Below are 27,514 nucleotides of genomic sequence, written 5' to 3'. Positions count from 1 at the left end.
TGCAAATCGGACCGAGGAACTTTGCCAAAGTAAAATAGGACTGTGCGAGAACTGCAGCAAAGAACTCAGAGGGTCCGTTTTGATTTAAAAAAAAAAAATCTGAAAACGGGGGGTCCGTTTTCTTTTAAGGAAAAAATTAAAAAAAAAATCTAAAAACGGAGGGTCCGTTTTCTTTTAAGGGAAAATTTAAAAAACAAAAATCTGAAAACGGAGGGTCCGATTTGATTTTAAATATATAAAAAAATAAAAACTAATCGGATGGTCCGATTTGTGGTCAATAAATTTTTTAACAAAGAACTCGGGCGGTCCGATTTCTCCCTGTCCCACACCTGTGTCTAACACCTATATACACCATAACCAAACACAACTCACACACTCCTCCAATATCAAAAAAAATTAGCCCAAAATCTCTATGTTCACTCAGATCACTTTATTAATTACCAATACATCTCTATGTTCATTCAGATCACTTTATTAATTATCAATACATCATTCCTATATGAATACATAGAGTTAGTTATATAAGTAAAAACTCCACTCAAATAAAAATATCTAAAATATTTTTTTTAAATATTTTTTAACAATTAAAATTTAATATATATATAAATCTTAATCTTATAATAACACAAAAGAAAAGAATTTTATATATATATATATATATATATATATATATATATATTATAAAAATATTTTAATTGCTTTTTATAATAAAAATATTATAATTATTTTTTATAAAATAATATTAATTTAGATTGATTTAAAATTTGATTTATTAATTTTTTGGCTAAATTAATTTGTCTAATTTAATTTTGACATAAATAACATAATTTAATTAATTATATGTATTAAATTTTAATTACTAAATATAAAAACTATCTTTAAAAAAAGATATTTTAAACGTTTTTATCTGAATGATTCTCATAAGTAAAATATTATTAAAACACAATCCTACCTATTAAAATCCTTTCTTTTCGTTTTTTTTTTTCAATCTTTTCTTTTTTCTTTTTTTGAATTTTATAAATAAAAAGTTAAAATAAAAAATTAATTTCTATTTTTGTTTTTTATCTTTTTACTTTCTTTCTCATAAAATTTAAATACAAAACATTAAAAATAAAATACAGAGCAAACAATCTCCAACATTACAAAAACTACAACATTATGAGGACTAGACTTTTTTTTATTCAAAAGTTGTGGGCAAGACAGTTCTTTAAACGGTAGTATTGAAGCCACAATTTACATCCTCTCTTGAAGATTTGGCTGAATAGGCTGGACGCGAAAGGCAAAAGGCATCTGAGAATTGAAATCTCTTACGCCCTGATCAAATCCATCGTCCATCTCCCTTGCACCTTCCATCACTGCCACGCGTTGTTGCTGATGAAAGCAATGTAGCAAAGGTACCAGAAAAAAATATATTAATGTGTATACTGATAACAAATATAAAAAATACTAAGTTTAATTTCTTTACTCTTCTAATAAGAATGATATATAAGAAGTCTTAAAATAAAAATCAAGATAATCTTCAAGATTTTTTTCCCAAAATCGTCCTAGCATTTACAATAGCTTCAAAACCATCCTTCAATTAAATCATTAACAAAAATTTTTAAATGAAACATTTTTCAATAATATTATTCCACCACCTCTTCCAATCCCAGCACTACCATCATCATTATTGCTGCCACATCATCTCCAATACCATTTTTGCCACCACCACTCCGCTTAAGCAACAACCACTGTTACCAATACCAGCAAGCATACACAACCTACCTTGAAACAACCAAATAATAATATAAAAGAAAAAAAAATCTGAGAGGGAATAATGAGGGAATCAGTGACTTGGACACCACCTCCTTTCTCTTTCAAAAAACAATATAACCACCACCTACAAAACTAAATACTATGCTTTTCTACACCAAAAGTGGATAGATGGACCATGCATGCACATCCTACGGAGTCTAGCCAGGCTAAAAAAATTTGAAACCAAAGGAAGGTGAAAATAAAATATGGTATCCATAGTAATTTGGTTATTTGAACACCGAATTTTTTAAGGAAATTTACTGTGCATATTTGACAATGCATAGTAACTCTTTTGAATTAGGATATTGCGCGCGAGATTTTATCTTTTTCACTGTACGAGAGGTAAATGAGCCAAATTCATTGACAGAAATGTAATAGTTGAATTACATAGTAAAAGAGATTTACAGAAAGGTAATGCCTGTCCAAAATTTATTAGCTACCCAAAGTTTGAGTTTACACTGCAAATATATTTGGAGTAGTATCTCTATTACTGCATGGTATAGGGATGGGTTTTACTCGAAACCACTCTTAATATTTATATCAACTTTGTTAAGCAGACAATGGCTTTTATGAATAATGTGAACAATAGACTTTAAAATTAACTCAATAAAGTAAAAACACACTACATTTTCAAATTATTCATCTAAATCTTAATATTAGAATAACTCTCCGCATACATAGTATATTAAACATCTTATATATTGATTGTTCACATTATTTAATATTTTTATTATCTGCTTATATTTTTCGATTTTATATATATACATGTGTCAGTGTGAAAATGATATTATGTAATTATTTTTAATATGAAGAATTTTGTTCAGTGTTTAGACAGGTGATTTGTACTCAATTATAATGTTTTTAAAAGTTGGATACTGCTATAATACTAATCACCTAATAGTTCTCTAATATTATTATTTGTAAATACATATAGAAAAAATTTGAGATGTGCCATTTACTTTTTTCAAAACTTCAATGTTTCATGTGCTATTAAGTTATACGTGAATTTTTGTTTTGTGCTATATAAAAGAGGACAATTATAGCGCTTCAATTACGAAGAAAAAGACAAAAATGAGTAAAGCTTAAAAGAGGCTATGCATTTTTTAGGCAGCTTGAAGAGAAGCTGCAGCTTGCAAGTGTGTTAGCGGAGCTGATTAATAGTTTTTATTTATTTTTAATAGTCCTGTGGGTGGTGATGGTGAGCAAATGTGTAGAGATTTGTTATATTGTTTGAATGTTCGTAAAGTCTCATAAACAAAGATTATTTTTTATTCAGATTTTTTTGAGTATATGCTAAAAAATAAAAACACATACAGTAATTTAAAATAAATGATAAAAAATAATAAATTTATATTACTGTAAATTATATCTTTATTTTTTGAGTAAAGTATCGTTTTTGTCCCCAACGTTTGGAGTAAGTCCTAAAGTGGTTCCTAACGTTTCAATCGTCCTATTTAAGTCCCTAACGGTTCAAAATTGACTCAATGTTGTCCTGCCATTAGGGATCCGTTAACAGAATTGACGGCGGGACAAAATTGAGATGATTTTAAAACGTTAGGGACTTAAATAGGACGAAAACGTTAGGGACAAAAATGATACATAAAAATAAATTTTAATTTAATTTTATCTTTCAATAATATTAATTTTTCACTTAACATAGTATTCAATTATTTTTTAATTACATCTAAATAAATTACACTTAATCACATTACTTTCATTTTAAATAAATTTATTTTTTTATAATTTTAAAAAATTTTGATACATTAGAGACAAAAGGTATAATTTATATTTTATTGTATATATATTATTTTTTTCTTTTCTACAAGTTTATATACTAGTCATTCTACAAATATTTTTTGATAACTACAAATCTTTAAGAGTAAAATTATAAAAAAAATAATTTATTTAAAATGAAAGTAATATGATTAAGTGTAATTTACTTAGATGCGATTAAAAAATAATTGAATACTATGTATAGTAAAAAAATGATTTTATTGAAGGATAAAATTAGAATTTATTTCTATGTATCATTTTTATCCCCAACGTTTTCGTCCTATTTAAGTCCCTAACGTTTCAAAATCGTCTCAATTTTGTCCCGCCGTCAATTCTATTACCGGATCCCTAACGGCAGGACAACATTGAGTCAGTTTTGAAACGTTAGGGACTTAAATAGGACGATTGAAATGTTAGGGACAACTTTGGGACTTACTCCAAACGTTGGGGACAAAAACGATACTTTACTCTTATTTTTTTTAATCTAATAAGAAAGATAAAAATTAAATAAAAATCAAGTAAATTCCTTTAACATATAAAAGTTTGAGTCAAATAAAAAAATTCTTAATAATAGTTTTTAAATTTAATTAAAAATCATTGTAAACATAATTTTTCTTTTTCTTAAAAATAGTTTTATTTTATTTAAGTGCTAGAATAAAATTATTTCCTAAAAAAGTATATACTTATTAAGTAAAATAACAGAATTTGCATAAAGTTTATGAAATCGACATAAAACTTTTTGCTACTAGTTAAATTGTGTACGAAACTTCGCTGGTACGGGTTGAGGAAAGAATCAAGAATTTGCCCGTCTTGGTCATGACGTGATCGAATTTTTGGAGTGGCGGGGTGAAACCTGCAAAGACACTTCGACGCTCAAGTCAGAATGAATCTAAGAGGTATAAATGAGGGTTATGAGTATGTAACTTACCTGTTGAAGCCTCTTACTCCCTTTATATAGTTTGTGTTGTTATTTTATGTGTTGTCATCTTATCTTGTTGTCTAAGATAAGGGAGATATTCGAATTTGAATGTTATTAGTTAGAGATTTGCGATCTCTTGGCCAGTTTGGGCCGCAGAGAGAGCCTCGACCTGAGAAACCGGGTCGTTACTCTGCCATTTTGGGGGACACGATGACCGGGTCAGGAACAGTTGCCCCGAGACTGGGAGAGTACGCATGCTTAATCTCATTGCTGACTGAGTTAATTTTTTCATGGTTTCGGAGGTCATGGACCTCGTGTGGAAAGGTGGAATGCTACCCCGTGCTTTTGGCCAAGGTCGAAAATTCGTGGGTGTTCAGAACGTTTAGACGTCCCATCACTTGTTTGTTGCATTTCTCGATGGTAGGGTCTGTCGGTTGTGATTTCCAATGTGTCGTAATGACACTTAATGGGAGGAGAGAGGTTTTGATTGTTTCCTTTTTGCCCTTCGTCCCTCCGTGTTTCCATTTGACGTTGTCAGAGGGTTTCTATTTTTTTTTTTGCTTGTAACTGCTTCTCACTATTTTCTTCAATCTATATTTCCTTTCACTTATAACTGCTCCCCTCTATCTCCTTCATTTTCTCTATCGTCTCTCACTTTCTTTTGTTCAAAAAGTGCTCTCTGTTGCGCTTTAGGGTGGCTACTAGGGTTGAATTTCTCCTGCGCTTGTGCTTCTTTGTCATTTCCCTTCGTTTTCTAAACAAGTTGGTGCTTGTATTTATCTTGGTATTTCGTACATTGTATAACTTTTGCTATCTTCATGTGTTGGGTGATTTATGTGTAGTAGTGGTAGGAACAATAGGGGGTACCACTATTTTTTGGGTTGTTTTTAGGTGCTTGGTAGATTTTAGTATAGAATTTTGTGTTCTTCCTTTTTTAGGGAGCAGGAAGATGGTAGTGCCCCCTTTGGTTATAGTATGGTTCGGCGGAGAGCGGAGGGTGCTAGGGTTTCCGTTTACCCGGCCAGAGGCGTTCCCAATGATTTCTATTGGGTGACCTTCGATGTGTTGGGTACGCCTTCCCGGCTCATAGAGGAGGACCTTCAAAAGCTTCGGGATGAGGGTGCGGTGTGTGGGGGCGGTGATGCAGAGGGGCAGTATGAGTTGGCGCTCGCCTGGGAGGATGAAAGGGTTTGCTACATCAACCCTGACTCTACTGGTTGCTGACTGGATGTGGGTTTATGAGCCCATGTTCCCGAAGTTGGGGTGTGGCTCCCTTTCTCCATCTTTGTCCAGGTCCTTTTGAACCGATGTTCGGTGGAGTCGTCACAGCTGCACCCAAATAGTTGGACAGCAGTTTGGACTTTTGAGTTTATTTATGAATATTTGGAGCTTCCTGTTCGGGTGGAAGTTTTCTTGTGCAATATCCCGATTAAAGAGGGAAAGCATAAAAAGGGTGATGTGTCCTTCTGAACTCAACCAAATCGCCGGGTGTTTGGTTTGTTTAAAGATTCCTTCCACGAGTTTAAGGAGGAGTATTTTAAGGTCCGTCCTACTCGAGGACACCACCCTTTCTAGTTGAGTTTGGAGGTTGAGCACTGATTTGCTACTTACTGAAAATTCCGCGCAGGTTCATCTTATTTGATGAAGATTACCTATGAAGGGCTGTCTCCTGAAAATAAAGATATTGACGATGTTCTGCTGGCGATTTGGGGATAGGCCGTTAAACCTCCGGGACATTATTGTACTTATGTCGGTGGTTTTTTTACTGTGTTTTGCTTTTACTTCCAGTCTTTACAAGCTTATAACTTATCAAATTTTCATTTTGGTTGTGTTTTTTAGTTGAGATGACTGGTGGGCAGATGACTCTTGCCATGTTGAAGGTTGCTTTCCTCTATGACTTTGGAAGTGGGGGTGATGGGACTTCGTCATTGACTCCTTGATCTGTGACTCAGCCGGACTCGTAGACAGTCTCTCATGAGATAGCTGCGGTGGAGGTGGCCGGTGCTGATATTGAGGTCGTGGAAATTACTATTTCGAACGCTGATAGGAAGCAGAAAAAGCCGGTTGAGGGGAGTAGCGGGGAGAATTTAGAGGAGGAGTGGTCGTTGCTTCCGTGATATACCTGGGTTTTAATGCCCCAACCTTTATTGATCAACACCTGCTGTTGGGCACTGAGGATTCATTCACGATTGCAATGTCACCGCTTAGGCAACGTCTCTATATCGTGCCCTTCTTCGCTCGGTGGCCATTGTTCAGAAGGTGGAGCCGATGTTGTCCCAGGTCCTCTTTCTTGACAGCAAGCTCCGACAGTCTCAGGCAGAGGTCGGTAAGTTGAAGGAGCAGCTGGAGGTTGCTGAGAACGCTCAGGTGAAGGCTGTGAAAAGTGCTGAGGATGCCAGTTCTGAGATTCTCCGTCTCTCCTAGTGGGAGACCTCGCTCCTTTCTTAGCTGGCACAGGAGCGGAAGCGGGCTGCTAAGGTTTAGTCAGAGGATACTTCTACACTTGCTAAAGTGGAGTCTTTCAAGACCGAGGTCACTCAGCTAAAGAAGGATATGGAGAGCTTTCTCTGTGATGCTAAGAATGCCACTTCGGCTACCGAGGATGCTACTAAGGCCTAGGTCTGGGTGTTGGCTCCCGATGTTGATGTGTCAGTCATGGGGGCCTTTCGGACAGTGAAGGATTGGGAGAAATTCTGTGTTTATTTTTTGTCATGCTAAAATTTTTGAAGTTTGTAAGCCATTTATTTGGCATATATAATTGGTTGATTTTTGGTGAAACAATTTTCTTTTATGTTTGTAAGCCGTCTAGTCGGTGACTTGAAACTGCTTTGGTGCCCTTTCTTGGCCGTTTTGTAATGAACTATTTTGTAGACTCTTGGTAGGCTGGATTGTATGCTTTATTTTATTTCTTTGGATATCAATTTTATTGGCCTCTGGGTTGATTAGACTCTGGTGGTAGCTGTCTTGTTCGTACCATCTGTTATGGTAAAAACGTTAAAATTCAAAAGGGAGATTTTATTTTAAATGCGCTTTGTATTAAAGAATTGGGCCTCGTTAAAATCTCCCGTTGTGTCTGGGTAGGAAAGAGTGCCAAGAAAAGCAAATAAATGTGAACTTGATAATCAATACAAAAATACAAAATGAAAAATTGAAACTGAAAGAAAAACCTAAGTTGTCGACTCAAAAGAACTTGTTTATGGGTAATAACACTGAATGTTCGTAGTGTTCCATGACCTTGGTATCTCGGTGCTGTTGACCTGCTCCAATATGTAGGCTCCCTTTCCGATTACAGATTTAACTTGGTAGAGTCCTTCCCGGTTGAGAGTTAGTTTCCCTTCTCTTAGTGTGGGAGGGCCGATGTTATTTCGTCGTAAAACTAGGTCCCCTTGCTTGAATTCTCGGTTCAAGACATCTCAGTTGTACCTCAAGCTTAGTCTTTATTTCAGGACAAGTTCTCGCAGGCGGGCTATGCTCCTAACCTCATCTACGAGGTCTCGTTCTGCCATTTCATCATGCCCTCTGACAGTCTTCCGAGGGATGGCTTCCATGATCTCCACAGAAAGAACGGCTTCTAGCTTGTATGTTATCCTAAAGGGGGTTCCCGGTCAAGCTTTGGGATGGTGTTCGGTATGACCAGAGCACTGAACTGAGCTCGTCAGCCAGTAATCCTTTGGCTTTGTCTAGTCTTTTCTTTAGCTCTTTTAGGATGATCTTGTTGGCCGCTTCTACTTAGCCGTTGGTCTGTGGGTATTCTACCGAGCTGAACTTCTGTGAGATGCCGAGTTCCTCTAGGAATTTCCTGAAATGCTTGTCAGGGAATTGGGTCCTGTTATCTGAGATCACGATATTTAGAATTCCGAATTGGGTTATGACTTGTCTCCAAAAAACCTTTTGGCATTGAATGGTTATGATTGTGGGTATGTCGATATCGTACTAAGTTGATGAGGAGCTACTTGGTGGAGGTCGACATGCACTTGACACTGCCTGCAGCTTTTGACTAGCTGGAGGGCATCCCTGATGATCGTAAGGCAGAAGTATCTAGCTCGGATGACCTTCTGAGCTAGGGTTTTGCCTCTGACATGATGGCTGCAACATCTTTCATGAATTTCACGAAGTATATAGTCTGTTTCGTTGGGTTCTATGCACTTGAGGAGCGGTTGGGACATTTCTCATTTATACAACTGTTCTGCTACCATGGTCTATTTCGTGGCTTCCCGCTTCACACGTTTCGCTTCCTTTGGGTCCTCGAGCAGGTCCTTGTTGGTAAGGTACTTGAGGATCGGGAAGGTCCATGACTGTTGACTAGACAAGGTCAGGTTTGTCAAGGATGTGGCCACAACGGATGGTGCTTTAATGACTTTTTAGATTAGTGAGCAGTTCCCTGAGACCGACTTGGTGCTCTCTAGCTTTGAGAATAGGTCGGCTCTTGTGTTCCTCTCTCTAGGGATGTCCTAGATGGATACTTTATCGAATTTGGTGACCAGCTCCTTAAACTTGGATAGGTATTGTTGCAACAGAGGGTCCCGTATTTGGTAATCCCTGTTTATTTGAGAATTAACTATCTGGAATCATTGTAGAACTCCAGTGTTCTTGCGCTGACTTCATTAGCTAACACATTAGTCTGGCAAAAAAGGTTTCATATTATGCTTGATTGTTGGAAATCGAGAAGTCGTATCGAATTGATTGCTCGATGGTGATCCCGTTCTCGTTCTCTAATATTATCCCCGCTCTGCCAAAGCTATTATATGACGAGCCATCAACATGGATTTTCCATAGTTCGGGAGCTTCGCTTCAAAGGTTCATCTCCGCAGTGAAATCTACCATGGCCTGAGCTTGGATCGCGTTTCTGGGCTCGAACCAGATTTCATACTAGGAGGGTTCCACGGACCAGGAAAGCATTCACCCCACCAAGTCTGGTTTTTAGAGGACTTGCTTGACAGCCTAATCAATTCGGATCGTGATGGGGTGGCTCTAAAAGTATTGTCACAGCTGTCGGGATGCCGTGAGTAATGCGTAGGCGAGTTTCTAGAGCCTGGAATAACACGTCTCGGCATTCTTGAGCACTTTACTTATGAAGTATATTGACCCTTGTGTTTTCTATTCGTCTTCCTGGATTAACGTCACTGCTAGTGCTTCCTCCATTGTGGATAGGTAAAGGTACAACGTTTCTCATGCTTTGGGCTTTGAAAGCACAGGGGGTTCTGCTAGCACCTTTTTGAAGTGTTGGAAGACCTCTTTGTAGTATTGTTCTCACTTAAAAATTATATCCTTTTTCATTAGTTTGAAGAAGGGGATAGCCTTCTGAGCTGAGGCTCTGAGGAAGCATGAGAGGGCGACAAGTCGTCTGGTCAATCTTTGGACGTCCTTGATATTTGTGAGACCATTTATCTCGGGGATGGCCCAACATTTTTTTCGGGTTTTCTTCCACTCTTCGTTGAGTGATCATGAAACCCAAGAATTTTTCGGCCTCTATTCCGAATGCACATTTGGCCGGGTTGAGGCGCATCTGGTATTTCCTTAAGGTGCCCAATATAGTTTTGATCAGCGATGAGCTCTTTGCCCGTTTCTATTTTGGCCAGCATATCGTCAATGTTAACCTCTAGTTTGGTTCCTGAGAAGCCTTTGAAGATTTTTGTGACAAGCCTTTGGTAGGTGGCCCCAGTGTTCTTCAATCTGAAGGGCAAGACTGTCTAGTAGCAAGTGCCTTCGGGGGGTTACGAATGCTGTTTTCTCCTTATCTGGCCTGTGCATGAGTATTTGGTTGTACCCCGAGTATGCATTCATAAAGTTGAAGTATTGGTGTCCCGAGCGGCATCTGCCAGTCCGTCGATGTTTGGCAGGGGAAAGGCGTCCTTTAGGCAAGCTTTATTCAAGTTCATGTAGTTCGACGCACATTCGCCATTCGCCGTTTGCCTTTTTTAGCAACAGCGCAGCCAAGTCGCGTAAGGGAGTTCCCAAATGAAGCTAGCCTCGAGTAAGCTCTTGACTTGCTTTTTTACTTTTGTTGCTCGGTCAGCAGACATCTTCCTTCTTTTTTGAGCTATCGGCTTAGCCTTTGGGTCTACAGCTAGCCAATGAGATATCAGGTTTGGGTCTATCCCTGGCATGTTGGCGGGAGTGATGGCGAAGAGGTCCTGTTTCCTTAAGGAGCTCCGCGAGTTTGCCTTTTAGGTTAAAGGGTAGGTTCTTGTTGATGAAGGTGCACTCATCCTTGGTTCGCCCTATATGTAGCTTTTCCATGTCTCCCTCTAGTTTTGGCCTGGGTTGGTCATCTTGTCATGCATCCATGGTCATTTCTAAAGAGCTAGGCTGGTGTTGTCACATTCCATTGCAACTTCCCTATCACCAAGTATGGTTCCTATGGTTCTGTCATCCAATTGGAACTTCATGATTAGAAACTTAGTGAATATGGCGGCGGATAGGTCATTGATTGTCTTTCTTCCCAGGATGATGTTGTAAGCCATGGAGTCCTTAAGAAACGCGAACTTAGAGAGTATGATCTTCTTTTGGCTTCCAGTTTTGATGGTGGATGGTAGTACTATAAAATCATCCGGCTTGAGAAAGATGTCTTTGAGTCCAATTATTCTGTTATAATGACTTTGTAGGTTTTTGTTTCGGAGTCCTAGTTTGTCAAAGGCTCCTCTAAAGAGGATATTGGAATCGGCTCCAGTGTTTACCAGTATGCGTTTTACTAACCTGGTTCCAACTATGGCCGAGATGACGAAGAGGGCATCTTCGGCCGAAGTGCCATTTTGGCAATCGTCGGGGAGAACGCTATCGTTGTTGGAAGGAAGGGAGTTCATCTTTGTTCTTTACGGATAGCACCCGGATATCCTTTTTCAATGCGGATTTGGATTTTTCAGATGCATCTTTCTCTTTGACAACATTTACTATTATTTGGGTCAATTTCTGGGCTTTCGCGGTGCGCCAGTCTCACCATTCTGGGATTTCATCCTTCCCACTCTGGTGACCTCTCTCTTTCAACCTTCTTGGGGTCTCAAATAATTATGGCAAACTCGGAGAGTTTGCTGTGTTGGATGACTTGTTCTAGGGCGTCTTTGAGGTTGAAAAAGTCTTGAGTCTTGTGTCCGTATCCTCTATGGTAGTCGCAATACAGGCTTTTGTTGCTGCCTATTTTTTCTTTTAATTGTCTGGCATTTGGGAGGATGCCCCTCTCTACTATCTGATGGTAGCTCTCTGTGATCGGGGCCAGTAGGGGGTGTAGTTCGTGAATTTTCCCACTTTGGAAGGCTAGTTGGGCACGGCGGTTTTGAAATTCTCCTTTGGGGTTTCTTTGGGTGGTGGGTTATATCGAGGTGCCGGGTTACCGTGGTGCAGCTTATTGCCTGCCATGACATGACTTGCCTCTTCGTCGTTTATGTACTCCCTCGTGATATTCTGGATTTCATCCATAGTCCAGACCGGTTTGGTCGTGAGGTATTTCCAGAAATCTTCATTCATGAGCCCATTGGTCAGGCATACTCTGGCCATGGAGTCTGTTAGCCTATCGACTGTCAGGCACACGTCATTAAACTTGTCAAAGTACTTCCTTGTGGGTTCGTCTAATCGTTGTGTGACTCTAAGTAGGCTGATTGGGTGCTTTGCTTTTGCGATCTTGGTGGTAAATTGTGCCATGAATTTATTGGAGATGTTGTCGAAACAGGACACGGAGCCATTTGGGATGGCATTGAACCACTTAATTGCTGGACCAGTTAGGGTTACCGAGAAAGTCCTGCACCGAACTTTGTCGGCCGTCCCTTCTAGGTTCATCCTGATCTCGAAGGCTGTTAGGTGTTCCTATGGATCCTTGGTACCATCATACTTCATGTTAGTCGGTTTGTCAAAGCCTTTCAGCAGCTTGGCCTTTAGGATTCTCTTAGTGAATGGGGTAGCTCCCATGATCACGTGTTCGCTCTTTCTTCGCTTGGATCTCTCCGATATCTCCTTTCGTCATTGTCATGATGACGTTTGGCTTCTTAGGACCTGCTGTATTTTCGGTGGCTACCATGTTATTGATTTGGCGATCTCTCATGCCTTGTGTCTCTCCGCAAAATGGTCTGGGAGATTGCTTCGCTGGTACGTTCCGGTTGGTACCGTGCTTTAGAGGTGACCTAGCCTTCCAAACTCTATACTCGCTAGTGTAGCTCTTGGATAATCTGGTACGCTTGCTCTCCCAAGCCGTCGATTGTCCTGGGTTTGCCAGATCGGCGTTCATCCACTCGTGGTTACTGATTATTGGTTGGCTGCGTGTGAACGATGCTGGTTATCCCCCCTTGGGGAGGGGGGAGGGGTAACCATGGTTCTGCGGTTCGTGAGTGGTTGGGGAATTCAGCAGGTTTGGTTCGTGGTGGTGGTTTGAGAACTGGTCATCGAGTTTGTCCGTCATTCTCCCAAGGCTTGGCCAGTCCCCACAAATGGTGTCAATGTACGAGACTTCATTGGTACGGGTTGAGGGAAGGATCAGGGACTCGCCGGTCTTAATGATGACGTGATCGGACTTTTAGAACGATGGTGAGTGGTACCTGTAAAGACACTCTGACGCTCAAATCAGAATGGATCTAAGAAGTATAAATGAGGGTTATTAGTGTGTAACGTACCTGAGGGAGCTTCTTGCTCCCTTTATATGATTTCATAATTGCATGAACACAATTATAAAATTTGTTAGATGAGCTTCTTTGACATTTCTTCTTTTATTGTTGAACATATGTCTCATTTTCTGTTTTGGGACTCTTTATTTTTAGTATATATACGTGTGTGTATGTGTGGTACATTATAATTCATTTGTTAATTGTTCTTTTTAGGGTTAACTACTTTTTTCGTCCCCAAGGTCTTGGGTCAAAATCAAAATCGTCCCCGACCTTTTTTTCTTATTAAAATCATCCTCAACGTTACAAAACGTTATAAAATCGTCCTTTTCTACCTCAATTTTAATTTTTTGACTAAATTACCTTTAATAATTAATAAAAATAATAAACAAAAACAAAAACGCCCCTCCCTCCACCCCACCCCCGATGTCTCTTCCTTACCCATTCCCTTCCTCCTATTCTCTTCGAATTCCCCCCTTCCTCTCCCTCCCCCACCCAAAAATCACAATTCTTCTTCTCTCCTTCAACAACAGCAACAACGAACTTCAGCAAACAACAAATTTAGCAAATTCACAATAGCAAATTCAGCAGCAACAACAACCACAAAAATAAACAGCAACATCCACAAAATAAATCATCAGAAATTTTAGATTTAAAAAAATTCAACAATCATCAATCGCAACTTTAGATCTAAAATCAGCAACCACATAAATTAAAAAAATGATGTTTATGTTCTTCGAAAAAAAGGAAGAGAAGAGGGAACAGAGGTTTGGCTGAAATTCAAAAAATAACAAACTAGTTATTTGACCAAGTTAACCGCAGGTACACAGTTTGGCTGTTTGTGGCGAGGACATCTCTCATGGCAGACCATCTCCCTGTTGATCCCTCCTTTCTTTTCTCCTTCCAATTTTGCTTTCCTTTCTTCCCATCTCTATTGGCATCGCAGGCTAATTCCATTAGTGGCGACGAAAAGCATTGGATGCGAACGGAGGAGAAAGAAGCGGAATGGTGGATGGTAAAGGAGATCCATGTGAGGATGAGGAGGAAGCAAAGGAGAAGGGACCCACCGCCACCTATTGCCTCAGCATTCTTCTTAATTGTAGTGACTCGATAATTGAGGCAAACAATAATGGCAGCAGAGAAAGCGGAGGTACCCCTAACTTCTGGCCACATGCCCGAGGAGGAGTGCTGCACCTCCCAGAGCTTCCTCCCATATGACCCATGGATACGGCTTCGACACCGGTTGGCTCTTTCAGAAGATCTGCATCAACTTTGCCACCTGGGGCTACGCCATCTTCGCCGCCGATCTCCTAGGCCATGGCGGCTCCGATAGTGGATGGACTTGATCTTCTCTGCACCGCATGGAAGTGAAGGAGTGTGGCGTGAAAAGGGAGACGAATATGGAGGAACCAGATCTGGTGTATATTAAGGGTATGGTTTTTTTAATTTTTGTTTAAGAGTAAAATTGTCTGAACAATGTTATTAATGGACAAAAGGATGATTTTATAATATTTTATAACGTTGAGGATGATCTTAATAAAAAAAAAAGGTCGGGAATGATTTTAATTTTGAGCCAAGACCTTAGGGACGAAAAAAGTACTTAACCCTTCTTTTTATTATCATGTATCATATACTTAGCTCCCTGTTATGTATTACCAATGATTACTATTAATATTCAAACATCAAACCTAAACGACTTTTTAGTTTTTAGAAACAAAAGTAATTTCTTTTTGGACTACAAATAAAATAATTAGGTTTCTCAAAATTATTTTCCATAAGCATTACATTAAGTAAATTTTTTATTGATTTAAATGTTTGAAAACAAGTATTTTATATATGTAATTAATTCAAACCATATATATATACTATTTAGACACTAAAATTAATCATTATATATTTATGTATAAATACATGTATAATTTAATTTATTTTTATTGTATATTTTATGTTTTAATGTGTATTCTATATTGATAACTAAATTTAATAGCTGATTTAGTGTAAATCTAATATAATCAATTTTTTTATATATTTTTAAAAAAAAGATGCAAACATAATGTGTAGAGAAAAGAGACAAATTCAAATACCTCAAACATCTTTATCTACATACATACATATATAATTTTTTAATTTGAAAATAAAATGTTTGAATATAATATTCAATATATTATATATTTTTATTCTATTTTTTCTTCTAATTTTTCATTAAATGTGTATGTTAGATAATTAATATTTTTTTTATTTTTATCCTTTATTTAAATTAATGTTAGTCAACTTTTTTTTAAATTTATTTTAAATATAAGTAATTTTAATTTTTATACACTAATGGCATAAAATTATATAGCAGAAATAAAAAAATTGAAATCATAGATTCGCAATCATCTCAAAACAAAACTCGTCTTCTATTTTTTTGAGAAAATTTTCATTGTGTATGAGAAACCAATAATGTTAAATAGGATATGTCATCATTCAAATTTTGTTTTGCACTTGATATTTTGGATCCGAATAAGTAGGATAGTCAGTGATAATTTTTATTCTTTAATAACTATTATTATTTTTATTATTATTATTATTATGATAGTGTTACATTTCTAATAGCATATAATAAACAATACTTGTTAATAAACAATATATATAATTGATAGTTATTTAAATTTAGGGGAAATTATTAGAAAAAATAATTATATATATATATGAGATTTATAGTATATTTTTTAATATAACTAAAAATCAGTATGGAAATGACAGTTACTAAAATTGAATATTCATTAAAAGAAATATTAAAAAATTAATATTTTTTATTAATATTAATTAATATTTTATTTTTATATTATTAAAGTTTATAATTAATATTTATAATTTAAAATTAATAAATTATGATATAAAATATCGACTAAATATTAATAAAAAATAATAAATTTTATTTGAGAAAGTATTGGGAATTAATATTAATTGTGTACAATAAATTAAAAAAAGGTAAAATTAAAATTAAAAATTATATCATTAATTAATTATTTAATTTTAAATTTCAAAATTTGAAAATTAAGATTAGTATTTAAATCCATTACACTATGTACGGTTATTTCTAATGTTACCGTAATCTCCAATATACGTCCAAAACTCACCGTTATCTTCTCCGGTTCTCACCTCGCGTTATTGAATTTCTTGCCGGCTATACTGAAGCCGCCGCATCCTCCCACCGACACCGTCCTCGCCTCCGCTGGTCAACCCGATGCGCCTCGCCCTCCGACACTTAACCTAACGTTGCTGCCGCTGTTTTCGTGCCTCTCTTCCGAAACGGCTTCGCTTTCTCCTATTCCTTCAAGCCTCTTCTCACCGATGATACCACCATGCACTTCTTCTTCTTCGGATCCAAGCATGGTTAGCTTCTTTCATGATTTGAGCCCTATACTTCACAACAGTGCCGCTTGTGTCATGACTAGTCCTTTAAAATTATGTTTCACCACAATAATAGTTTCTTCTGTTTATTCATCTTCTTCTTCTATTTTAATGGTCAATTTAGGATGGTCATTTTAGTAGGTATGCGGATGGTTATTTTATTTTTATGTAGATGATTATTTTGATTGGATTGAGTTTAGTTATATCTAATTAAAATATGTTAGATGTTCAATTCATTAGGTATGCAGATGATTATTTTTATCCTTAAGTGGATGGTTATTTTTGTTAAGGGCGAGTGGCGTGTGACAAGCCAAGTAGCGTCGGTGAAATGAGATGATTATTGATGAAGGTGGGGTGGCCGCCAGTTGAAAAAGAAGAGAGTATTGGAAGATTTATTTTTTGAAATAACTAACTGAATTTTTTAAAAATTTAAAATTTGAAATTGGAGAATTTGAAATTTAAAATTTGATGCTGAATAAGAGTTTTTAAATTTATTATTTTGTCGGTAATTTTCATTTTTAATTTATATTGGGCTAAATAAACAGTCCATTATACATATTGTATAAATACTCCATTAACTCTTTAGCGGGACTATTTTATTTATCATATACTAGTTGCATATTTGCTTGTTTCGTTTGTTTCAAACATTGTGACATAGCACGGCTCAGTTTACTCTATAATATATGGCTTGACAAATAAAAAGGCTGAAATCTTTGCAATGCAAAAATACTAACTGCACAAATACGAGATTTTGAACCATTTCAAACCGGAGAAAGAAAAGACCAGATGTAAAATTTTGTGGACTTTCCAAAATATATACCAATGCAATGTTTGCCAACTCAATCTAAATCATATGAATTTTTTAATATAAATATCAATGATTATGAGAATTGGAATACTACTATTTATCTTTATGAAGGGTATTTACAAATTTGATTAATTAATATTATTAATATTATTAATATTATTATTAAAATTAATAAACGGTTATTAACCGTTTAGTACCATTTGGTTGAAGGAACACAATCTTTTAAGGATTGCGTATGTTCAAAACATTGTGTCTATTAGCTAAAGGGACACAACTCTTTAAGAGTTGTGCATATTTAAAACATTGTTTCTATTGGCAATAGAAAAGACACAACTATTTGTATACGTAACCAATCATAATTGCTATGTGCAATATGTATAAATAAGTCCTTGTTCACTATTTCAGAAATGATGTACTAAGTGTACAAATTACTCAACCATTAAGAGATTTTCTTTGTTCAAGAGAGTTGAGAATTTCTTACTATTGCTAATTAAGAAATTCTTAGGTTTCATTGTATCCTGGGAGAGTATTGTCATCAACCATATAGCAACTAAGTGTGGGGACAAATATCTCTCTAAAGAAAGCGATCTAATCGTGCCTTGAAACCACTACATAAATATAAAATTTTGTCATCTTCTCATACTCATATACCCAACAATTTTAGAGAGATATTTCTTGAAGATGGCACAAGATCAAAACACTACGTTCAAGGTCATGAATCAAGAGTTTGTCAAATTAGATCGCTCTGATGGAACGAACTTCAACCGTTGAAAAGACAAGATGATGTTTCTTCTTTCGGTTCTCAATCTTACATATGTGATTGACCCAAAGACTACACCAATTGCCGATGCCGCTGAAAACATCACACCGGAAGAGAAAGAAAAGATCATTCAATTGAAGAAGAAACGTGATGAAAATACTTTCGCATGTCGAGGTCATATCCTCAACACTTTATCCGACCGACTCTATGATCTCTACATGTCAATTCAATCACCATTAGAGATTTGGAAGTCTTTGGAAGAAAAGTACAATACCGAACGACAAGGAACAGATAAGTTTATCATGATGAAATATTTTGAATTTATTATGAATGATACTATGCCTATCATGGATCAAATTCATGAATTACAAATCCTTGTAAGTAGACTTCGTGATCTACAAGTGGTGATCCCTGAATCATTACAAGTTGGAGCAATTATTTCAAAATTTCCTTCATCTTGGAATGGTTATAGGAAGAAACTTTTACATCTTGGTGAGGACTTCACAATTGAGAAATTACTAAGGCATATACGTATAGAGGAGGAAACTCGAAAACGTGATGCTGTGTATCTTTCTCAAAGTTCTAAAGTGAATCATATTGATGAAAATAACATCAATAAGAAGAAAAGAAAGTTCTCTAAAGATTCAAAGCAAGATAAGAAGAGACAAAGAGAGTGTTATCATTGTCACAAGAAAGGACATTATATCAAAGAATGTAGACTTCTGAAAAAGGAAGCATCAAAGACCAACTTAGTGGAAGAGAAGGATCTAATTACTATGGTTGTAGAAAAAGTACAAAACATGCATATTAGCATGGTTACAGAAGTCAACATAGCAACACAAGGAAAATCACTTGAGTGGTGGTTAGATTCTGGGGCTACTGTTCACGTTTGCAATGATCGCAACCAATTCAAAACATATGAAGAAGTGAACAATAGAGAAGTCTTGATGGGCAATGATAACTCAGCCAAAGTTTATGGTCAAGGAAGTGTGGAATTAAATTTTACATCTGGAAAGAAATTAAGTTTAATAAATGTACTTCATGTTCCAGATTTGAGAAAAAATTTAGTTTCTGTTAGTCTCTTGTGTAAGAAAGGATTCAAAGTTGTAATGGAATCCGATAAAGTGATCTTGCTTAAGAATGATGTATTCATAGGAAAAGGATATTGTACTGAAGGCATGTTTAAACTTAGTATTAATAAAGTGAATGTTTCCTTGTATGTTGTTGATTCTTGTAATTTATGGCATAGTAGATTAGCACACTTAAATTACAAATCAATTGAATATATGCAAAAGAATAACTATATTGATCTTAGTAACAAGGATTTTAATAAGAAATGTGATATTTGCATACAATCCAAAATTACTAAGAAACCTTTTCCTAAGGTTGAAAGAAATACACATTTATTAGAATTGATTCATAGTGATATTTGTGAACTAAATGGCAATATTACTAGAGGAGGAAAAAGATACTTTATAACCTTCATTGATGATTGTTCTAGATTTACTTATGTGTATTTGCTTAGAAATAAAGATGAAGCTTTTGAAATGTTTAAGAAATATAAAATGGAAGTAGAAAATATGCATAATAAGAAAATAAAAGTTTTTCGTAGTGATCGAGGTGGAGAATATTTTTCTAATGAATTTGATCACTTTTGTGAATTACATGGTATTGTGCATGAATCTTCCGCTCCATATACTCCACAACAAAATGGTTTGGCGGAAAGGAAAAACCGTACCTTAGTGGATATGGTTAATTCAATGTTACTAAATGCAAAATTGCCTTACAATTTGTGGGGTGAAACATTATTGACATCATGTCATATCCATAATAGGATACCATCAAGACATAGAAAGGTTTCTCCTTATGAAATTTGGAAAGGAAGGAAACCTAATTTAAATTATCTTAAAGTGTGGGGGTGTTTAGCCTTTTATCGAGTTCCTGATCAAAAGAGAACCAAATTGGGGCCAAGAGCCATAAAAGGCGCTTTTATAGGATATGCTCAAAATTCTAAAGCATATAGAATATTAGACTTAGTGTCTAATGTAGTTGTTGAATCAAGAGAAGTAGAATTTATTGAAAATAAATTTATCAATAATTCAACTTCTAATTCAGAGTATCTCCAAAATGATACTAATATTTCACAAGAAATAAATAATCAAAATAATAAACGTCTAAACGACAAAGAGTTGATTGAACCAAGGAAGAGCTTGAGAGTAAGAAAAGAAAAGGACTTGGGTCCAGATTTTATTTCTTCTCAGGCTATCAACTTTTTGGTAGAAGGAACTAGGAATTCTGTAACAAACAAGATTCCTATTGTGATGAACATAGAGGGTGATCCTCAAACGTTCAAAGAGGCTATGGCTTCAAGGGATTCTGCTTTTTGGAAAGAAGCAATAAACGATGAAATGGACTCAATATTATCTAACAATACTTGGGTCTTGGTTGATTTGCCTCCAGGATCAAAGCCTATAGGATGTAAGTGGGTATTTAGAAGAAAGTATAACACTGATGGTTCATTACAAACCTTTAAAGCAAGGTTAGTGGCCAAGGGGTTTAGACAACAAGAAGGTCTAGACTATTTTGATACCTACGCACCTGTGGCAAGAATGACTTCTATTAGGGCTCTTATAGCATTAGCATCTATACATAAGCTTCATATACATCAAATGGATGTTAAAACGGCTTTTTTAAATGGAGATCTTAATGAAGAAATTTATATGGAGCAACCGGAAGGCTATGTGCTACCCGGAAATGAAAAGAAAGTTTGCAAATTAATTAAGTCTTTGTATGGACTAAAACAAGCGCCTAAACAATGGCATGAGAAGTTTGATTCAGTGGTGTTATCAAATGGCTTCTCACATAATAGTGCGGATAAATGTATTTACTCAAAATTTACTAAAGATTATGGAGTAATTATTTGTTTATATGTTGATGATATGTTGATCATCGGAACAAATTTAGAAGGAATTCGTATAACGAAGGAGTATCTAACTTCTAAATTCAAGATGAAGAATTTGAATGAAGTTGATACAATATTAGGCATAAAAGTGCATAAGAATGAAGTTGGCTTTATTTTAAGTCAATCTCATTATATTAAAAAGGTATTGGAAAAGTTTGATCATCTCACAATTAAAGAATCCAATACGCCGTATGATCCTAATCTTAAATTAGAAGGAAACATGGGAAGACCTATAGCACAATTAGAATATGCTAGTGCTATAGGAAGTTTAATGTATACAATGCATTGTACTAGACCTGATATAGCATTTGCTGTGTGCAAATTATCAAGGTTTACAGGAAAGCCTAGCAATCAACATTGGAAAGCTATAACAAGAGTTCTTGGTTATCTTAAGAAAATCATAAACTTGGGATTACATTATAGTGATTATCCCGCAGTTTTAGAAGGTTATTCCGACGCAAGTTGGATTACAAATCTTAGTGATAACAAATCCACTTCAGGATGGATTTTCACCATAGGTGGTGGAGCAATAAGTTGGGCCTCAAAGAAACAAACATGTATTACACATTCTACTATGGAGGCTGAGTTTGTAGCTTTATCAGCCGCAGGTAAAGAAGCGGAATGGTTAAGAAATTTGTTATATGATATAAAGCTGTGGCCACAGCAAACGACAGCCATTTCAATCTTCTGTGATAGTGAATCAACCATGTCTCGAGCATATAACAAGGTTTATAATGGAAAGTCTAGACATATAAGTTTGAGACATGAGTTTGTGAGGCAACTAATAGATGATGGTGTAATTACCATTACTTATATAAGATCTCAAGGAAATTTAGCAGACCCTTTGACTAAAGGTTTGTCAAGGGATAAAATCAAAGAAACTACTGCTAAAATGGGATTAAAACCTATTATTGCTAAATGATGGGAACCCAACCTTATTCTAGTAGACCACTAGTTTCAAGGTTTAATGGGTAATAACAAGTTATTTAGCAATTGGAGCACTAAGGTATAGGATTTAGTGCTATTTATAATAAATTAGGAGGGTGAGTTTAAACTCTTAATGGAATGATAATATTATCTATCAAAAGATTCCACCTATATGAATATAAGAGTGGTGCCGCTCTAATCGAGAATTTTAGAGGTTTTATTCTCGTAAATATTCATGAAACCAGGATGAGCACAAGGCTATATAAGTGCTTAAAATTGTAAACTCTTGAACTTGGAGGGTATAAGTAATGTGTGTGATTTTGGTACTAGCATATGGAGTATAGGTTTAATCGATTAGACACCTATTATTTCGTTAGAACTTTAAAATTTACACTAAAAGAATGTTTAATCTTAGTGACACATTCTTTATGCATATACTTGTATGATATTTAAATTTTGTAAATAGTGGGGGATTGAAGGGTATTTACAAATTTGATTAATTAATATTATTAATATTATTGATATTATTATTAATATTATTAATATTAATAAATGGTTACTAACCGTTTAGTACCATTTGGTTGAAGGGACACAACCTTTTAAAGATTGTGTATGTTCAAAATATTGTGTCTATTGGCTAAAGGGACACAACTCTTTAAGAGTTGTGTATATTCAAAACATTGTATCTATTGGCAATAGAAAAGACACAACCATTTGTATACGTAACCAATCATAATTACTATGTGCAATATGTATAAATAAGTCCTTGTTCACTATTTCAGAAATGATGTATTAAGTGTACAAATTACTCAATCATTAAGAGATTTTCTTTATTCAAGAGAGTTGAGAATTTCTTACTATTGCTAATTAAGAAATTCTTAGGTTTCATTGTATCCTGGGAGAGTATTGTCATCAACCCTACAGCAACTAAGTGTGGAAACAAATATCTTTCTAAAGAAAGCGATCTAATCGTGCCTTAAATATAAATATAAATCAAAAGTTACTATAAAAAAAATATTGATACACTATAATAAATATAGAACATATTAGACATCACTAATACATAAATAAATAAATATCTTTTAATATATAATGTTTTAAATAAAAAACATAATTTTTTTATTTTCAAATAATAAATATAAATACAAAAAATATAAATCTTTTTTATTTATTAAGATCAACCATTATCATGCAATAAAATTTTCATAATATTAAAAAATTATATTAAAATAATATTTTTAACTACAACATAAAAATATAAAATAATTAAAATTTATTTTATACTATTTTATAAATTATTTAGATTGTTATATTAAAATTTTATTAAATAATTACTTTATTATATATCATATACTGTATTGCCAAAACATTTATTTCAAGTGATATTATTGTAATAGGAATTAAGCAAATTAAAAGATAACAAATATATTTTATAGAAATGTTAGGAGCTAATTTTTTTTATTAATTTTAGTCAATATTTTAGTTTTATACTATTAAAATTTAAAATTTAGTATTTAGGGTTAAAAATTTAGTTTTGTTAATAAAAAATAATAAATTTTATTGATTACGTAGTATTTTCTTATTTTATACTTGTATCAGGTATTTATCAACATGTGTTGCATTCATAATTTTATAATTAGAATTTAGGATTTATGATTTTTGAAATTTTTTAAAAAATTTTCAATGACAAAAAAATACTTTAACATATTATAAAATAGGATAAATAATTAAAATAGTATTCGAAAAGTTTATATCGCTGAGAAAAATAACCTTTAAAAATATGAACGTTAAATAAACTCTTGAATGATTTAAAAATGTGATAAAAATAATCAATAAATATTATATTTTTTATAAGTGACAAAAGAGCTTTTGTATTTAGCAAGAACTTATCAATTTTAGATTTGAATTTTTGTAACAACATTTGAATAAATATTTAAAAGGTGCATAAAAAATTTTGGAGTAAAATTTAATTTCTAGACCTTTTTTTATTCCTCAAAAAATTTTAGTAATTCACAATAGAAATTTTTCTAAAAAAAATCACTTAAAGATAAAATTTTCAAATTTTAGGAATGAAAATAATTTATTTTTTTAAGAGTAAACTATTAAAATAATTTCTAAAAGTTTACATTGCTGACAAAAATAACCCTAAAAGATGTTAACAACAAATAAATTTTTGAAAAATTTAAAAATGTGACAAAAATAACTAAATATTAAATATATATTCTAAAAAAGCTTTAAAATTTATATTTTGATTCAATTTCTGTATAACTTATTAAAAAAACAAGTTCTTTTTATTCTTAGAAGTTGGTAATTTTATGTCAAGTGAATTTTTTAAAATATTTTTTATTGTGAATTACTAATTTTTTTCAAAAAAAAAAAAATTAGAGATCAAATTTTGCTCCGAATTTTTTGTGTGCATATCTTTTAAATATTTATTCAAATATTACCACAAAAATTCGGATCAAATGGATAAGTCGTTTGTTAAAAACGAACATTTTTTTTGTCACTTGTAAAAAATATAATATTTATTAGTTATTTTATCGCATTTTCAAATCATTAAAAGTTGTTTTATCGATATCATCTTTTAGCTACCTTATTGTATCAAAATATAATCTCTAAAATTTATATTTAGAATATATATTTAATATGTAATTTTTTTGTTACATTTTTAAATCTTTTAAAAACTTATTTATTGTTTGTATTTTTTAAAATTATTTTTGTCAGTAATATAAAATTTTAACTATTATTTTGATAGTTTATTCTTAAAAAATGTGAGATTGGAATCCTTTGATATGGGGCAGAATATTGAATATGTTAATTAATCAGTGAGTACGTAAAGTATCAAGGTGGTACCAGGATAAAATTAAGTTCCCTGTTTTCCTCCTCCAAGATCTTGTCCTGATGATGGTCAGCAATATGTGCAGAAAAATTGAAGTTAATAGTTCCTTTTGCAACTTGTAAACAAATAAAACAAATAAAAGAGAGTTCGTTGATGCACATACATTTCTCCTGAACATCCTGTACACTTCCATCTGCAAAGAAATAAGAAATACAAAAGTTTTTTTATCAACGATATTGCTTGTTGGTTTTGGGCCTTTATTTTGCCATGCACACTAGACACTATATATATAGATGTGAAAGAGACTACAAATTATAAATTTATTGAAAGCATAAATATATTTTGTTAATTAAAAGTCATATACTATATTTTTGTATTTAACATTTTATACTCTTATTTAACTCTAGTTTAATTAAAATATTTTACAAATCCAATTTTATATTTTTATATGATTTTACAAAAATTTATCTTTTGTATTTACGAAATTAAAGTTACATCGTTATTATTAATAATAAAGGAAATTAAAATATTTTGGTGTCTAGATTTCCTTTCGAATCCTGTTCCAAAATAACCATGCATCATGCTACAACATAATAACTTAGGATCATGTATATAATTTTAATTATATATAGTGGCTATTATAGATAAATTATCCAATTTAATTATAGAAGTAATACTTAGTTTTGTAACTAAAATTTTTAGTGATTGTCAAAATAGTCATTAACTTTCAAAAACAACCAAATTGATCCTTAAATTTATAAATAGTGAATTTTTATTTTTTTAATTCAACTATCATTCACATAATACTAATATAAAGTGTTATATTATAGCATCTCAAATCGTATAGCATCTCCATCAGTATGGCATGTCTAAGACTTTATTACAATTAAATAGGTATTTTAAATTAGTTAAAAGTAATATTACAGAAATAAAAAAAAGTCAAATTTTATCTTATTTAATATTTATTATTTTAGTCTCTATATTAACAAAAAAATAATTAAACAAAATAAATATAATTAATTAATTTAAGACACTAATTTAATTATATTAAAATATTAACCATACCATTTTTTATTTGCCAATATCATGATTCATGTTGACATTTTAATATTTTATTTAAGCATTTTAAATTAGAGATAGATTGATATTCACAATTTATGAATTTAGAAATCAATTTAGTCATTTTTAAAAGTTAACAAATTTTTATGAGCACTCAAAATTTTAGAAACTAAACTTTGTATTATTTATTTAATTATATATATTATATAACTTTTTTTTTTATGTTATAATCTCACTATCTTTTTTGAGAAAAAATGAATAAAAACAGTTAAATTTGTTCAAAAAATAATTGTTAAAAAAACTCAAATTATTATAGTTATTGTTATAAGATGCCTCAACTAAAAATAAACAAAAAAAAAAATCTTAAAAATTTGGAATATGAAGATTTATGCCTGTTTCTCTCGGATACTTTGGAGACCATTTTCTAAGGCCTCCTCTAAGCCCATCAGCTCCTTGTAGTTAAGTGAGTTGATATCCTCCCCTTTCAAGTGCCTGAAATGCATTCATTAGTGAGGTAAAGAGATCAAATGAGAGACGAAAGTGTAAAAATTCTTGAATATTAAGCTCTATTAGAGTTGTATACCTGAGTTCAATTTGCATGCCGTCATTCTCTTTCTTAATTCTTTCTATTTCACTGTTTAGGTTCTGTGAGTTCAACAAAAAACATTAATTTTAGAAATTCAACAATAATTTTTTTACTATCAAAATAAGGAAAAAATAATAGAGTTCAACTGCTATAGAAAATAATTAGAAATCCTCAAAAAAGAAAGCTATTAGCCTATTACTATTTAGTATTTATTAGTGGATTTGACTATGCTGATTTTAGAGTTAAAATCTTAAATTTCTATATATTCAACTCTTTCATTCTTTTGTAAGGAAAAGAAAGCATGTGAAACAATATTTTATTATCAGATCTATTCATAGAAGTTACATTTCTTGTTGTTCCTATTTATCTTTTATAATAAAAAAAAAACTATTATAATTAGACAAATATAGATCTTAAATATAGATCTACACACAAAATTCGTAGTTCATGCTTTCTAGCACATTTTTAGCAAAATATCATATCATTTTCTTTTGGACAAAGCAACATCAAAACAGATATGTCTTCAAAAGTAAAAAAAAAAAGCGAGAGATAACAACACATTAAATCAACAAAGAAAGGAAACAACGGATGAGAACCAACCTCATGCTTGGCATCCCAGAGTCTCTTACCAGAGGTCTTGTGGTATCTCTCCAGGATGTCAATTAACCTTAACCGAAAAAAAGAGATGCGAAACCATAAACGGGGAGAGAAAGAGGTGAGTTTCAAGATCAAAATAAAAGATGTTATTTTGTTGCAGTTTTGATCCCTTTGCCAAAGAGTGATACAAAGAAGAAGAAAATAGAAACCCTTACGTGGTGGAAGGGCTGATATAGTCATGCATCTTCCCAGAAGCAGCAAAGATGATTAGGGAAACCTGAGCATCACATAGAACAGTGATTTCCTTTGCCTTCTTCAGGATCCCATTCTTTCTCTTTGAGTAGGTGACTTGCCTGTTGCTTGAGTTCTCGATCCTCTTGATCTCTATCTTACCCCTTCCCATCTCAATCTTCTTTTCTAGCTTCTTTCTCCTTTGTTTTTCGTGTCTCCAAATTAATGAGGTTGTTGCTTGTAAACGGAGAAGTGGTGGGGATGGTATATACTCACAT

At 33.5% G+C, this 27,514-nt stretch overlaps 1 protein-coding gene across 2 annotated transcripts; it reads right to left on the bottom strand.

The window, feature by feature from the left end:
• Positions 1-1,028: 1,028 nt before the first annotated feature.
• LOC112766597 (agamous-like MADS-box protein MADS9) lies at positions 1,029-27,514 on the bottom strand. Of its 2 annotated transcripts, XM_072223019.1 has the most exons (8): positions 27,221-27,514; positions 27,009-27,075; positions 26,406-26,467; positions 26,215-26,314; positions 24,927-24,956; positions 24,778-24,822; positions 1,638-1,730; positions 1,029-1,371 (listed from the first exon to the last, which is right to left on the bottom strand). In XM_072223019.1, exons 1-8 carry the CDS (start codon positions 27,406-27,408, stop codon positions 1,234-1,236), a joined length of 723 nt encoding a protein of 240 aa, XP_072079120.1. In that variant the 5' UTR covers positions 27,409-27,514; the 3' UTR covers positions 1,029-1,233. The 2 variants fall into 2 exon arrangements, with proteins under 2 accessions (XP_072079120.1, XP_025668281.1); XM_025812496.3 differs by lacking the exon at positions 1,638-1,730 and having other exon boundaries at positions 27,221-27,507.

The sequence above is a fragment of the Arachis hypogaea genome, chromosome 17 (assembly GCF_003086295.3).
Source record: "Arachis hypogaea cultivar Tifrunner chromosome 17, arahy.Tifrunner.gnm2.J5K5, whole genome shotgun sequence".
Lineage (NCBI taxonomy): Eukaryota > Viridiplantae > Streptophyta > Magnoliopsida > Fabales > Fabaceae > Arachis > Arachis hypogaea.
This window is presented reverse-complemented; position numbering and strand designations above follow the sequence as displayed.

Coding starts and splice junctions, on each gene's coding strand:
- LOC112766597 (XM_072223019.1), bottom strand. CDS start 27,408: ATGGGAAGGGGTAAGATAGAGATCAAGAGGATCGAGAACTCAAGCAAC. Junction 24,823..24,926: donor ACAGGATGTTCAGGAGAAAT/GTATGTGCATCA, acceptor GACCATCATCAG/GACAAGATCTTGGAGGAGGA. Junction 1,372..1,637: donor TAGTGCTGGGATTGGAAGAG/GTGGTGGAATAA, acceptor TGCTTTCATCAG/CAACAACGCGTGGCAGTGAT.